Source organism: Barbus barbus (genome assembly GCF_936440315.1).
Source record: "Barbus barbus genome assembly, chromosome: 46".
In the NCBI taxonomy this organism is placed as follows: domain Eukaryota; kingdom Metazoa; phylum Chordata; class Actinopteri; order Cypriniformes; family Cyprinidae; genus Barbus; species Barbus barbus.
This window is the reverse complement of record NC_136724.1, coordinates 1,498,223-1,515,389: the sequence shown is the minus strand read 5'-3', so window position 1 is coordinate 1,515,389 and position 17,167 is coordinate 1,498,223. Positions and strand designations below refer to the sequence as shown.

Below are 17,167 nucleotides of genomic sequence, written 5' to 3'. Positions count from 1 at the left end.
GGAGGTGAATGTAAAGTAAATTAAAGTAAAGCAAAATAATAAAAAAGCCAAAACTAACTGATGGAGTCATTGCACATAAAAGTGATGAAATTTGTATAAATTACAAGTAAATTTGAAAAATAAAATAACATTTTAAAACAGTTTTGGAGAATGAATCATTAATGTATGCTAAATCAATCTGATTGGATCACGTGAGCTTAGTGATTTACACTGAGCTGGACAAACCCAACATTACGTATAAAACCTCCAACATTATACACTGTAAAAAATAAAAGCTGAGCCAACTTAAAATATTAAGGCAACCAGCTTCAGCAGATTTTTGAATTTCTTACTTTTTAGGAAATTTCTCTCTTTTTTTGTTGTATTAACTTAAAACAAACTAAAAAATCTGCTGAAGCTGGTTGCCTTAAAATTTTAAGTTGGCTCAGCTTTTATTTTTTACAGTGTACACTGACAGTAAGCGAGTCAGAAATGCTAGCATCTGCTGGACAAGACTCTTCTTTGCAGGTCAATGTTGACTGACATCTCATGCGTTTCTATTACTGAGGCTCAGCTTATAGCAAACTGAGAAGATTAAACATCATATGCTGGGAAATGTTCAGTCACTTGCTGAAAGAGCCAAACATATGCTTGCTTTATTAATCGTGTGGAGCTGCCCTGTTAGAAACACTAAATTAGTCTTAATTAAATCAAGCGTATCTCTTTCATCAGCGTGACTGAGTCCATTTCTGCTCCAGCAAACCCTGCGACTACGAGAGCGCTGGACTCCATCCCACCAGCTTTAACATGAGATTTTGAGGTTTTTGCATCGTTTCTTTGGTGTTTTTGAAGACTGTGAGCCGTTGAGTTCCTCCAGCCTTGTTTTTCCTGACAAATTGTGCAGCGCCAATGCAAAATGAGCTAAGGAAGGACAATTTGCTTTGGTTTGTCTCATTTGAAGCCACATCCTGGCTTTTCCAAATCTGGAAATTAAACATGTTTTAAGTGTACAGTGCAACCTCTTCTCTATTCCCTCCTGGACTAAACCTGACCGCAAGAAAAACGCACACCAAAGGAATTGGACACTTGAACGATCATCTCAAGATCCCATGAAAGAAGTATTGGATTTTAATGATCATAATGCCTTTCATCGACTACACATGACTGGATGAACCTCATGAAGAATGACATTTCACCCCAAAAATCAAGATGTAATATAAGAAATCATATGTTGCATGCAAAAAATAAAGCCTTTTTAGGACCATTAAAATGTTATGCCATTATTTTTGTAATAATTAAGCACATTTCCCTGGACAATTAAGTATGAAAGAAGTATATATACTGTATATCTGAAAGAAATCAATACTTTTTATTAACCAAGGATGCATTAAATTGATGAAAATTGACTGTAAAGGTGTTTAAAATCTAACAAAAGTTTTCTGACAAGTAAATGCTGTTCTTTTGAACTTTCTATTCATCTGTGAATCCTGAAAAATAAAATCTTGGTTTCTGCAAAAATATTGTGCAGCACAACTGTGTTCAACATTGATAATAATCAGAAATGTTTGTTGAGCAGTAAATCAGTATATTATTATGATTTCTGAAGATCATGTGACACTGAAGACTGCAGTAATGATGCTGGAAATACAGCTGCAGATCACAGAAATACATTACAGTTTAACACATTCACATAGAAAACAGCTGTTTTACATTATAAGTATTGTTTGATGCTGGGGATCTGAATGGAGTCTGAGTTTGAGGCATTAGCCGGATTAGCTGTTCATTAACACTTCCCCGACGCAAACGTCAGACCTTCATCATCCCAGGCTTTGGGACACACTGAGTGTTCAGAGCCGAAGCGATGGGCTGCCGGTCATCAAGGTTAGTTTTCCTTGCTGAGCTCATTAGCCGTGTGTTCAGTAAGCACGAGCGCTGCAGCTGTGTGAATGTGAGGCTAGTTTGCACAGACCGTCATCTCTCTGACGAGCCTGAGGTTAAGCAGCGTTACTAGAGCACTAGAGCATGCTGGGTCTTCTAAAACATAATATTGTTTGGTAATAAATGTCATGATACAGCAGCAGTGTTTCAGACAACTGAGATGTAGAGAATAAAACTTATGTGGACAACACAGTTTTTCAACAAAATGCATTTCAAAACCTGAATTATGACAAATTCAATCAATAAATCAAAGCATCAGGCATAATGCAGAAAACGTTAAAATCTCAGAAAAGAGATGCATATTAAAGTAAACTTATTGTGAGTTTTGCACCCCCCCCCCCCCATTTGTCAACACACACACACACACACACACACACACACGCACACACGCACAAACACACACACACACAACTGCTATTCACTAGAGATACCAAAAGTAATTTAAAATTAATAAAAAATTAATGTTTATAATTAAATATATATTAGTGCTTTCAAATGATGAATTGCATCCAAAATAAAAGTTTTTGTTTACATAATGTGTGTGTATATTTATTATGTATATATAAATACACACACAGAGTACATATTTTGAAAATATATACATGTATTTATATTCATGAAATTTATATTATATATCAATATATTTAATATATAAACATAACATATTTTTCTTAAACGTATACATGCATGTGCATTTATATATACATCATAAATATACACAGTACACACACATTATGTGTTAAACAAACACTTATTTTGGATGCGATTAATCATTTGACAGCACTAATATAAATGAACAATTTACATTTTTATCAATATGTTAAAATATTATGCAAAAACAATGATTTGCAATTAAAAAAAAAAATGTGATAGGAGTTAGTTTAAAATAATAAATAGTGCAATGTATTATATTGAACGTAATTGTTTTAACCTGACGCTCCTAAAGTGATTATTTTTCCAAACCAAAATTGTCTTAGCAACTGAAAACTGACTGCGGTTGAAATGTGCAAATACATTGAGCTCTTTCATCATGAACGGGTTTAGACAGAACTTCAAATAAACGCCTGTAATCAAGTACTATTGTTTCTCTCCGTGTGATGAATGTGAACATCTAATCTACACCATCTTCATGTTCCTCTCAAATGAGAAAACATGCTCTGAAACTGTTGATTTAACACTCTTTCCTTTCATTGCACAACTATCTGTTAGCACACATGAATGAGAGCTAATTCTCCAATCAGTGGCAGAAACAAATCCTTCTTGCTTTGTTATTATTACCCAGATTCATTCATTTAATTTCTAGACCACATTCTGTTTGAAAAGGGCTGTTTGCTCATAAAGAACATTTTGTACACAGCGTTTTTCAGCAAGTAATAGGCTGCGAGGAAATATTGCATATAGTAGCATGTATGATTTCAAATAAACAGAGAGGAGATCATATTTGTTGAATAAGACTGACTCAGATGAATGCGAGCAACATCTGTGATTAATGCTTCAAATGCATAATTCAAAAAATGTTTCAATTTGCATTTTGGATGTCAAACATAGCTAAATGTGGTGATGTAAACCCGTTTGGTGCCCTTTAGTGGATGAGTCTCATGTGGGCTGCTGTGCTAAAACAATGTTTGAGAAAGTCTCTGCGCTCTCTGGCAGCGGGACAGACCGCTGAGACCTTTGATTGAATGAGTCACTCAGCCAAGCTTAAAGCCAGAAATTAAAATATCCCAAACAGCAGACAAACCACTAACCGTCTGATAATGGGGTCCAGCCTGACACACGTCTACAGATCTTTTGCTCGGTCAGTTTGTGGAGGATGCAAATATAAGGAGATATGCAAGTGCAAACTATCAGGACTGATCTGGTTAGGAGCGCCACTTTTTAGTTGCCTTTTATACATATATTAGTGCTGTCAAACAGTTAATCGCATTCAAAATAAACGTTTTTGGTTACATAATATATGTGTGTGTACTGTGTATATACTGTAAAATATGTTATGTTTATATATTAAATATATTTATAAATAAATTCTATGAATATACATATATGCATGTAAATACATGTAAATATTTTCAAAATATATGCATATGTGTGTATGTACAGTATATATATACACATAATAAATATACACAGTATGCACACATATGACATAAACAAATGTTTATTTTAAATGTGATTAATCACAATTAATCCTTTGACGGCACTAATATATATAAATAACTTATTTTAAAAAATATATAAAATGGGATTCGAATGCATGAACTAAACCAACCAACTACAAAGTGGATCACAACATTACAAACTTTAATTTGATTTGAAAAAAAAAAAAAAATTAGTGAGGGATAGAATTACAATCCCATGACACAAATGGCATAATTAAATTAAAAATAATGTACAAATAATAAATAATGGATTTAAAAACTGTTAAAGATGTCTCTTATTGTATACGGAGAAAAACTGTAATAGATCTAATGAGACATTTCATGTAATTGTACAGTAAAATACTGTTAAAAGTCAAGTTTGTGGAAGTGAAAGAGAACAAGTCATCAATTTACAGTGAAAACAATCATTCTGGACATTCCCTGTGTTTAAAATGTATTTGATTTTTTTTTTTAAATGACTGTAAACTTTACAGATTGTTTTGTAAATATTTTTTTAATTTTTGCTGTGTTTTTACTAAATTATTCCGGCAACCACAGCTGCCAGTTTTTGTTGTTTATGTAAAACAACTTTTTTATTTATTTAATAATTAAATTGAACTGAATTTTTTGTTTTATTTCATGTATTGTTTTTACGATTATTATTATTATTTATTTAGCAGTGTAGAAACAATATGTTTTGCATTTATTTCAAAATATGCATTTTACACAGAAATACTTAAGTAACCGAGCTGAAGAGTTCCTTTGGCACAGTGTGCAGCTCAACGCTCTCTGATTGGTGGAGATTTCTCTGTAGAATCATGGGTAATGTAGTCTTTCACCAGGAATTCTGCCGTTGAACATGCTGACTGATGGCCTCAACAGACCATCATCTAACAACTTTGGGGCTTACAGTAGGTCTGTCTGTAACGGTTTATAAGTTATCGTTAAAAATTAATTCATGTAATTGAGATGTTTGACTGCTGTAAACTATTAGGGAACATGTGATGGCTGAATGCTGAGACGGTCCAATCAGAATCAAGTAACAGATGCTTTATACACACTGCACTGAATTACACACTGCAGGCATTAAGGATACCTTTATAACGCACAAAGGCATTTAGAAAGCATTGACTGGTTTCATGTGAACTGTTTCCCTGTATTCTGTTCTAATGTTAAGCGTGGTGAATGAAAATATGAATACATGCTGGGATCTGGCATACGCATCTTATTTGGTTAGCTGTTGGAATTAAATGTCCCAGCATTCCTGGCAAAGACTTTTACACCCAACCTAAATAACACTGATGTTGACATTGAAATAATACCAAAGTTCACAAAAATATACTCAAAAATACCCAAAATACCAAATTTTATATTAGAACTAAACATTAATGTCAGGCATAAATGTGTCAGTTCATTGATGCTGGGGAATTTATGAGTGTTTGAGAGGACAGAAAAACCACAGGCAGAAATAGAGAGGTGTGTCTGCATCAAAACCATGTTCCCTCGCTGATACACACACACACACACACACACACACACACACACACACACGCACACGCGCGCACACGCGCACACACACACACACACACACACACTCTCACACACTCTCACACACTCTCACACACTCTCTCTCACACACACACACACACACACTATCACACACACACACACACACACACACACTATCACACACACACACACACACACTCTCACACACACACACACACACACTCTCACACACACTCACACACACACACACACACACACGCTTCCTTGACTCCTTTACATCAGTAACTGGATATGTTATTTCTTCAGCTCTGAAAAGCCTCAGTTTGGCACATCGCTATAGAGCTTATCTGTTCATAGTTAACTAAAACTCAGACTAAAACCATTATAAAAATTAAAAACAACAACACTTGAAACTAAATAAACACTAACTGAATTAAAATAAAATATAATAAGTTTTAGTATATGTGTTGTGTTTTTTTGTTGTTGTAATTTTTAGTATTTTTTTAACGCTTCACTTGCTGCCTTAAAATTTTAATAAATCAAATTGGCTGTGCAAGTCATTTCAGCTATATATTTAATTTCAAAATTACATTAAACTTGTGCTGAATCTTATAGGACTTAAAAAAACAAGTGGATAGATAATAAAATAACTGATAGATGAAATAATATGTAATTTTACAGTAAAATATGCAGTATTTGGAAGAAAAGAGAACATGTTATAAATAATGTTTTTTTTAATAATATAATATACATAAATTGAAATTTCCAAAAAGGGATTTTTTGTATGTTTACAGGATGTTCTGCAAAGTTTTTTATTATATTTTGACAGTATTTTGCTACAGAATTATTCTAGCAAACCACAGCTGCTAGTTTTACAGGATTTGTTTTCTTCCGGTGTAGGTCCGTCTCAGGGAAGCACTGAAACACACTTTAATGTTACACCATTATGATTTTACTTCTACGTTGCCATTAAAAATTATTCCTAAACACTTCTACCTCTCTGTATAGTTATAGGGTTTATGTGATATACTGTCCTTGATAATGTTTGTTTCAGTGTCTGTCCAAATATATAAATGAATACCTACAAATCTGAATAAGATTATCCTCGTGAAGCAGTTCAACCCCAAATTTGGTGTATTTTGTCCGTATAATGTGTTTATAATGTGTGACAAAAAAGTCAAACAAAAGCTTTAAGCTCTGAGATGTTTTAGTGAGAGAAAATAAGCAAGCCTAAGCCATTTTAATGTCCATCATCAGAGTTTACGGTACAATTCTAACATGCTTACGCCAATAGCACGTCTACAGCCTATTAAAACGCTTTATGAGCCTCTTTGCATTGGAGTAATCTGGATTTAATATTAAACCAGCTCTGGCTCAAATACCACTGATGGTTTTGGGTTCAGACTGATCCTGATGTGATGGAGAACTTTCATCTGAAATATAAAGTAAACTCTCTTGCCACAAATAACAGATCTGTCAGCGGGATTTCTGTCGTCAGTCGTTCGCTGGAGGACGGATCTCGCTCGTTATGTTATATCATAGTGTGCATGACTCCATTAAACAGCCTGAGCATCGCATTTATAAGAAACCATAACGAGAGTGCAGATGAGGAACAATACTATGAGATTCATTCGTTAATAATAGAAGCTCTGCAGAAGGGGAACACTCTTAAAAATAAAGGTGCTTAAAAGGTTCTTCACAGCGATGCCATTTATGGTTCCACAAAGAACCATTCAGTCAAGAACCATCTCTTTCTTATTATATTAATTTTATTTCAGTTATATTTTTATTGTTTTTAGTTACTTTTTTTTAGGTTTTAGTTAACTTTAATAACCGAGCTTAACATATTTATCTGGTAAACAAGACAAAAGTACTGATTTAAAGTCATTTTTGTGTTGTACATCCATCAGTGTCTACAGAGAGATGATGAAACGGCAGTGAAAAACAGAAGCGAGAGCTTTCATTAGCGAGCGTTTGGTCTCGTCCGTGCACACACGAGCAGTGAAGGTTCAGTGTGTTTGCTTTGTCTGCAGATGAACGCTCTGCAACCAAAGCTTTCACGCTTCATTCAGAGCGGCCCGCGAGCACCACGCTCAATAGTTAACCTTCAGCGTCCGCTCGTCACTTCACACCACCCACAAACACAGCAGGTACACAGCTGTCCCATACACTCCAGCAAACCAGTGCTGTTCCCGCTCACGCAGCTCCACTGTTCATTACACTCCTAAACACAAGCTGCTTCACGATGCCACAGAAGAACCTTCTCGTCTAAATGCTTCTAAATCTTTAACATCTGAAGAACCTTTCTGTGTCACTAAAGCTTCTTTGTGGTGAAAGAAGGTTCTTCAGATTATAAAAAGGTAAGAAAGAGATGGTTCTTTAACTGAACGGTTCTTTGTGGAACCAAAAATGGCATCGCTCTGAAGAACCTTCTCGTCTAAATGCTTCCATGAAGAACCTTTAACATCTGAAGAACCTTTCTGTGTCACTAAAGCTTCTTTGTGGTGAAAGAAGGTTCTTCAGATTATAAAAAGGTAAGAAAGAGATGGTTCTTTAACTGAATGGTTCTTTGTGGAACCAAAAATGGCATCGCTCTGAAGAACCTTCTAAGCATCTAAATATGTAAAAGTCACAGATAAGAACAAAAGGATATAAGGATGTAACACTGCCATATTTTTAGTGCTACAATATTGAATCATATTTCAGTTTAAAACAGTTCCCACTTGCTGCCTTAAATTTTTACACATAATCAGAGTAAGTCATCGCAAATTAGATTTTATTAAACTGGCTTTAAATATCTAGTTGAATGGGCTAGATATACAGGTTACATATATGTTTTTACTTCATATCACAATATATTTTCAAATGAAGTATATGTACAGTATATTTCTGTTTATGGATACATTTGATAAAGGATTTAAAAACAGCCTTATTTGAGTGTAAATGTACTGAAAGTTATATTTTAACATCAAACAAGTAATTTAAACTATAGTAAATAGAAAACAAATGATGAAATGAAATCCAAGATGGAGAGGTAAGGAAGGTTGTATTAGTATCGAGAAATGGTAAGACTTTGGACTCTCAGATGTTCAGCGGCGGAGAACAGAACTTGGCTCGGGGCACAACGCTGCGCTCTTTCTTCTCTGAGGTGTGATGTACAGCAGAGTTTAGTTTCTGCTCGGCCAGTGCTGCACAAAAGGTCCTTTCAGGCAGACGAATGTATTTCAGAGAGTGAGCTGTCAGATTACAGACAGGAAACGTTTAAGATAAAACCCCATGAATAGTCCTACTATGCAGCACGAGAAGAAAAAGCAACACCCAGAAGGAACACATGAGCGATCAGAACGCATTTAATATAAAAACTGGCTTTGGACCATTTCAAACCTCCCTGTATATGATGACTCTCCCTGGAAATTAAATATGGCATCATACACTACCACACTGTAAAAAATAAAAAGTGGAGAAAACTCAGAAATCTGCTGAAGCTGGTTGCCAGAAAAGTTTTGTTTTTGAACAGTAAGTAATTTTTTCAACAAGCCTGCATTTATTTGATCCGAAATACAGCAAAAGCAGTAATATTGTGAAATATTTTTACTATTTAATATAACAGCTTTCTATTTGAATATGTTTTAAACTGTAATTCATTTCTGTGATCATTCAGTGTTACATGATCCTTCAGAAATCATTCTAATATGCTGCTTAAGAAACATTATTATTATTATTATTATTATCAACATTTAAAAACATTTTTTTTGGGGGGGGGGGGAGGGGGGGGGGGGGGGGTTCTTTGATGAATAGAAGGATCCAAAAGTCAAAGAAACATGAAAAATTCTACTCAGCTGTTTTCAACATAATAATAATAATAATAATAATAATAATAATAATAATAATAAAATGTTTTTGAGCAGTAAATCAGAATATTAGAATGATTTCTGAAGGACCATGTGACTGGAGTAATGATGCTAAAAATTCAGCTTTGATCACAGAAATAAATTACATTTTTAATATATTCAAACAGAAAACATTTGTTTTAAATAGTAAAAAAAATCAAAATCTGTGTTTAATGTACTTTGGATGAAATAAATGCAGGCTTGGTGAGCAGAAGATACTTCTTAAAAAAATAAAATAAAATAATGTTGAAAAACGCTTGACTGGTAGTGTATATATGATTAAACGCAGCGATCCAGTCTTGAATATGATATGGAAAGCTTTAAAACACTTTGATATGTGGTCTATATTATGCACACTATTATGAACATCAGAGCATCTGTTCGCTAGAGTTGAAATCTCCACTGTCTCCTTCAAACTCCAAGACATCATTAACATTTACAGTTGTGCTGTCTGGACGAGCTCATGCAGAACTAAAACTTCTCCTCAGTGGAAGATAAAGTGGTGTGCCAACTGTGCTACAAATGAAGCGGATTTTCTGCAGGAGAAATCCCGCGATCGCTGATGTTTCATGACTCCTTCATCTCCTCTAATCCGGAGCGCTTTTGTCTGCTGTGTAGGGTGGCACCCTGCCTGGATTCAGACACAAAAGAGCGTGGAGACGCGAGACAAAGCGCAGAGTCGGACTAAACCGTGGCTAAATGGAGCATGACTCTGAGTCAGCGTCAGTGAATGCTGCTCCTGACGGACGCATGGCTGCAGGAGAGTGCTGAAGGTGCAGTCGCATTAACCGCTGTCTGGCAGACTTCTGTGGGCCAAATCCTGTCATTTCAATAGGAATCTATAATTGGGAATGTTGCATTAGGGCAAAATATTTTCCATGATACACTGTAAAAAAATTGAGCCAACTTAAAATTTTAAGGCAACCAGCTTCAGCAGATTTTTGCGTTTTCTCAACTTATTTTTGTAGGAGATTCTCAACATTTTAAGTTGAGAGAACTCAAAAATCTGCTGAAGCTGGTTGCCTTAAAATTTTAAGTTTTTTATTTTTTTTACAGTGTAGCTCAAGTTGGTGACGTAAATTCACTGGCTTGGTTTGAAAGTGATTTCTACATCTCTACACAACTGACAATAGATAACAGACCTTCTGCACAACTTTACTGTGGAATTAAGGCCCGTTCACAGCAAATACTTTAAACATAACCATACATAAAACTATAACGATAACAATAACTACATTAATGGATAAAAAGTGATAAGTTGACTTAACTTAAAAAAAAATTAAGGAAACCCGTTGCCTTAAAATTATTAAGTAAAAAAAAAACAAACAAAAAAAAAAAAGTTAAGTGAACTTGACAACTCACTTAATTTTTTATTATTATTATGTACTTAATAATTTTAAGGCAACGGGTTTCCTTAATTCTTTTTTAAGTTAAGTCAACATCACTTTTCTGTTCATTATGAGAGTGCTTGTAGTTTTGTCGTCTGCTGCTTTAAATGCTCAAGTTAATTAAAGTGGATTCTGACGGGCTTTCAATGTTTTTATTGTTCAAAAGAAGAAAAAAAACTGTTATAGTTTATTAAACTAAATCTGAAACAAAATAAATAAATACATAAATAAAAAACAAATCTTTACTTAATCTTTAAAAATAAAAAGACTTTGGTAACACTTTGCTTAAAGCCTTTATATATAACGTATTATAGAAGTAGTTTTAATGCATGAATTGTATGGATAATTCATGGATAATTGTAAACACTTGTTACACCTTTAGAAATAATAATGCATTAAAATATGACAAACTTTCAAATATTATAATGCATTTTAACTTTGGTTACTATTATTTATGAAATAACACATTAAATCATATGATTATAAGTACCTCTATAATGCATAATATATAGAGCTTTAAGTGTTGATAAACTTTTTATTTAAACTAGTTACAAGGCAACATTTTTCATCTTAATTCAGTTTAACTTGCGCTACAATGACTAAAACTTATCTATAACATCTCTAAAAGTGACAAAAAACAAACAAAACAATATTACTAAAACTTTAACTAAAATTGAAATAAAAACAGAAAAGTTGATCAAAATATGAATACAATATAACAGTTTCTCAATGATAATAAAACAGCACTGATTCCAGTCAATATTGTTATCAACTCACAGAATTAGAGCAATTATTAAAACTTTATCATTATTATTATTATAATTATTGTTCATGGTGTGAATGTGCCTTTAGGTAAAAACCAAGAGCTGATGTTGGTGACCCATTTTACAGTATTTCTGGAAGTGTATTTCTAGTCATGAAACCTGCACAAAGCAATGTAATATCATTTCACAAAAATGTCACCACAAGCATATTTTTTCCAATGAAACTGGGTTATATATATATTTGACATTCAACAACAAAACAAGGGGTGGGACTTGATTTTATCCTTTGGAAGTGATTGGATTGTGAAAAGAAATGAGCTTTATATTCCCAAATACAAATTAGCTTACACTTAGTAGTTATTTGGCCACTGACTAACACTATCCACAAGGAAAAGTCAGCATAAAAGTAAACAGGCTTCAGATTTTGACTAACAACAGTGGTATTCCTTTACCAAACAAATCATGTTTGCTTTCAAACAACAGTAAAGTCTTGAGAAGTACTAAAGTTACAGCCGAACCCAACTGAAGGGCACTGGGTTACATGCGTCTACTAGTTCTCTGTGACGTCATAGTTGGCCATTTAGAGGAATACAGAGCTGTAATGAGAGCGTGACTGTGTACAGCATCTCTTTAATGTTTCAAACGACATTAAAAGTCTTTTTGACTCTGCAAAGCCACAAATGAAGCAGCTGTCTAACAAAACACTACGTGTGGTTTAACCAGCTCCAAACTCCAGTTTAAACACAAACAAAACCCAGAGACGTGGCCTTCTTAAGTAGATCTTCATAGTGTACTTAAGGCCTGAAACACATGCAAGTGCGTGAACATAAGCGCTTCTACCTACGCAAGGTCAAATGCTCATATTCATATACGGGTGGATGATGTTTATGGCCTTAGAAAGGATGTAGAGAGATGTACAAAAAGAAGTAGTCGCAAATATTTGATGCTGGAAGTTTTGGATGCATCACATCGTCCTATAAGTGTAAATAACTTGTTTACTTCCTGTATACGTGCAAACTAAATATTTCCCTTGAGTGCAATAAAATATTTAGGTGTAGCGAGATCTACGCTCACCTTAGTCACGTCCCACTACTGCGGAGGTCCGGCGTCTACACAAATAGCTTCAGCTTGTGTTTATGATGCCTAACTTATTGACCTGATACTGATAACATTTAGAAATCATTCATTTGGTTACAAGCGGAAGCCAAAGCTTTATTTGGATTTGATTTTATTATTTCTGTGAACTTCTTTAGACAAGCCATATAACTCAAAATGGATGGTTTGTGCTCACAAAAGAGCAGGATTTGACCTTTGCATCATCCTTGAAAGACACTTTCTTGCTCTTTCTAAGTCCAAAAGCTCCTCATTCACTCAGAAAGCATTTTTGCAGTTAAATAAAGTGACTATCAGTCATGTTTTTCCCGGCCTGGCTGTAGGGCTGGGCGATGTGGCCAACAATATTATGATATTATATATATTTTCCATGCCGTACGATACCAATATTTATTACAATATTTAATATTAAGCATTGATGGGGAAGGAAATACATGTTTGTTACACCTTGAGAGTGAACAGAACTTGTTTTTTCTTAATTAAACTAAGTAACCGCATTTAATTTAAGGCCTCGTGAAATCAGTTTTATTTTTCCCCAAATTGTGTTTTACTTTTTAATTTTTTTCTGGATTCTTTGTTTTATGATTTAATACAAACGTATCATCAAAAATGTTGTCTAATAAAATGAATTAATATAAAATTCAAGCAATCTTTTAAAATATAATCAAATGAAAATATAACAATTAATTTACAAAAAAAAATGCATTTTAATTTTTGTCAAATAAAATGCTGCACAACAGAACTGTATGTTTAGTATTAAAACATGGATGAACAAAGATCTTGCTTGTATGATATTGCTTTAAAATATTATTATTATTACTTTGAGAATTACATTTTAGTGTACAGTAGTAATATATTTCTGTCATGGTTTCTTCAATTTAAACTGAACTTTTATTTTGGCGGGTTGTGGTGAAGATCTGCGTGTTTGATGGTAGTTTTTCTGCTGAAGTGACTCGCGGAGCAGATCTGGAGATGAAGTTCATGTCCTCATATACTGAGACGAGCACCATGTGTGTTTGAGTTTGTGTAGCAGATTAAACTCCACCATTCATTCACTCAAAGACATGCATAACATGAGCCTTACTAGTGACTAAACTGCTGCTGTCATGCTTATTTCTGCTGTTAGATTCTTCCACAGTTTATCATTGCCCAGCCCTACCTGGCCATAATTACCTAAAATGTCTGGCTTTGTTTTTCTATTGCTGTCATACTTGCTAAAGGTAATGACTGAAAAGTGATTTGACCAATAGGGCTAAGGCACTGAACATAATCACCCAATCTTAGCCTCTGAGAGGGCGGGGAAAGCGAAGCAAATACATGTACATATAAAGTATGAGGATTGCAATAATGCAATTTGGAAAAATCCGGCCTGGACATGTGTGGGGAAAACAGTATGTAAAGTTTAAAACACGTGACGCAGGGCAGTGGTATGGAAAAAACACAAGGTCTAGAGATGCATTTGTACTTATTTTTACTTGAGCGCCATATTTTTAGCATGCTGTGTCATGCACGAGATGCTGCAAGAGACGCAAGATATGAACGCATTAGTCAAAAACATCCAGCTAGTGCATGTTTACAAAGACACAATGGAAACGCAGTTAAGTGGAATGCAAAAACACACACACTTTTTGGTTTGGCGTAGTGAGCTCTTATATGTGTCCCTGCAGCACAACAGCAGTCATGAGTAACACAGGTATATTTGTAGCAATAGACAACAATACATTGTATGGGTCACAATTATCAGTTTTTCTTTTATGCCAAAAATCATTAGGATATTAAGATCATGTTCCATGAAGATATTTAGTAAATTTCCTACCGTAAATATATCAAAACTTCATTTTTGATTAGTAATATGCATTGCTAAGAACTTCATTTGAACAACTTTAAAGGAGATTTTCTCAATATTTAGATTTTTTTGCACCCTCAGATTCCAGATTTTCAAATAGTTGCATCTCAGACAAATATTGTCCGATCCTAACAAACCACACATCAATGGAAAGATTATTTATTCAGATGATGCATAAATCTCAATTTTAAAACAAAAAGACCCTTATGACTGGTTTTGTGGTCCAGGGTCTCAAATGTTGCTGACTAGGTAGGGACTGAACCAGCTCTGTGTTATGTAGGCTGACTGTTCTCTCTCTGATCTTGTTTCAGTTGGGCGTTTTATCACAAATAAACAGTCTTTGGTGTTGCTGAAGAATGGGGCGTACAGTGGGTTGTGGGAAAGCAGAGATCTGGATTGTTGTGGCAGGAGCCTTAAGAAGTTCAAGCCCTCACTATCTGTGAAAACACTGTGCGTGAGTCACACGAGGCAGATGTTCGGCAGACGCAGAAGAAGGCGTTTCGCTCAAAAACAGACAATTGAGAGTGAAGTGCTGTGTATCTGATCTCAGCGAGAGGGGAAAACCGAAGCGGACAGAGAGGAAGAGTTGCTCTGCGCTGATAGACAGAAGCTCTGTTGTCTGTCTCTCTGCTATCAGACTCATGCTTACTTTAGCCAGACAGCGTGTTTGCACGAACAAAAGAGTGAGTTTGATTAATTACAGGGAAAGAGTTAAAAATGCTGGGTGAAAACCAACTAAATAACAAGACTGTGCATAAATCAGTGCTAGAATTCTCAAATGCTCAGACTTTTTGTTGCAACAACAAAAACATATCAAACTGCAACCACCATTGCAATTAAAAGCAATGAAAATGGAAGGTTACGAACATTGAATATAATAACGCAAGTATGTACTTAATATGTAAGACAAGCGTATCGAATCATTGTACTAGTTAAAGTCTAATTAATAATGTGGCTGAGTTTTGCCTATATTGTTGACCTTTGGCCTACTTAGTGAGAGAACTGCTTGTGAAGTGCAAATGATCAATGAATCAATCATAATTCATACAATCATAACTGATGGCTTTCTATATCCTGGGTGACTTCTTCACCTCCAGACCTTAAATCGAGACCTGATTAGCTCATTTATCACTGTAATGTGAATAAAAGAGCATTCAGGTTTATCATATTAGGCTCCACACAACAAATCTTGTGTTTTTATTTAACAAATATACTGAAAGTGAAGCTTATGCTTAGATGATCCTTTATTCCTAAAATGACTAAGTAAAAATGATTTTAGTTCAAATGTATTAAATTAACTGAATTAAATTACATAAAAATGTATATAAATATTTTAAAATAATAGGAATAATTACTTATATTATAATATATATATATATATATATATATTTTTTTTTTAAATAATTGATTTATTGTTTTAATTAAATTACCATATTTAATAACCATAATAACAAATATTGAACTTTAATTAAATTAAATTATCTGAATACATTACATTAAAATTACTATAAACATACATTTTTAAAATAATACGAATTATTATTTCTGTTTATATATATATATATATATATATATATATATATATATATATATATATAAACAGAAATAATAATGATCTTAATAAATCAAGTCTATATATGTGTGTGTATATATATTTTTATTTATTAAATTATCATATTTAATAACCATAAAACGTGTATGAGAAAATTAGTGAAATATTGAATTTTAATTAAAATATAGTCAATATTAACTTAAAATTAAAATATTAAAATTAAAACTAAAAATATTATTTTTTTAAATAATAATAATTTTTTATATTACTTAAAATATATTTCCTTCTTTCTCTCTTTAATTACATAGCCAAGTTTATATGAGTTTAATACAAATATTAAGCCCAATTCTGCTGGTATTATGTTTCATTGTTTATTTCTGTTGTACTGTTTCATGTCTCAGTAAAGAAAGTCTTACCTGCGGCGAGGCACACCGGCAGGAGCAGTCTGAAGATGAGTCCACACACCACCTCCGAGGCCATCATATCACGATATTACTGATCCGCTCCGGCCCTGTGGAGCCTGGATTCAGTCTAGTCTAGTCCTCATGGTAATGAAAGTCTGAAGAAGTCCAGATAATGGCGAAGATCTCGCACAGGTTCCTCAGTTCTCCTCAGACATGGTTTATTCCCCTCAGAGCAGCAGATTGCGCGTTTCTTACCTGTTGACAGGAGAGATCATGCTGCTGCTCAGACGCCCTGCAAACATCAACAAGCTGCGACTTCATCCGTCCCGAGTTTGCTGGGTTTCCTCCAGACCGTGTGGTGTAACATATCCCAGTCCGAGCGAGTCTGAAGCTCCTGGAGCAGTTTAGCGCAGTGTTGAGCCGCGGAGCTGTGCCTCACTGGCATCTGGACGCACTTATTCTCCTCCTCAATGAACAGAAGGACCACCCTGCAAAAACTGACAAATGACTCCACCATTCAGCATTCAGCTGGTGTTTAGAGAGGAAGAGGTGGAGGCTCGCCGGCTCAGGTACTACATCTGCTCTCTGAGATCAACACTACCCGCTTCAGATACAAACAGACAGAAACTAAGAAAAAGAACTAAAA

At 34.3% G+C, this 17,167-nt stretch overlaps 1 protein-coding gene across 1 annotated transcript in view; it reads right to left on the bottom strand.

Moving 5' to 3' along the window:
- The window catches only part of piezo2a (piezo-type mechanosensitive ion channel component 2a), a 139,830-nt gene extending 122,722 nt beyond the window's left edge, over window positions 1-17,108 (bottom strand). Inside the window, exon 1 of the mRNA XM_079409605.1 lies at window positions 16,534-17,108. Within this exon, the coding sequence (XP_079265731.1) occupies window positions 16,534-16,600 (67 nt within the window). The 5' untranslated portion in view covers window positions 16,601-17,108. The remainder of the gene's footprint in view (window positions 1-16,533) is intronic.
- Window positions 17,109-17,167: the final 59 nt, after the last annotated feature.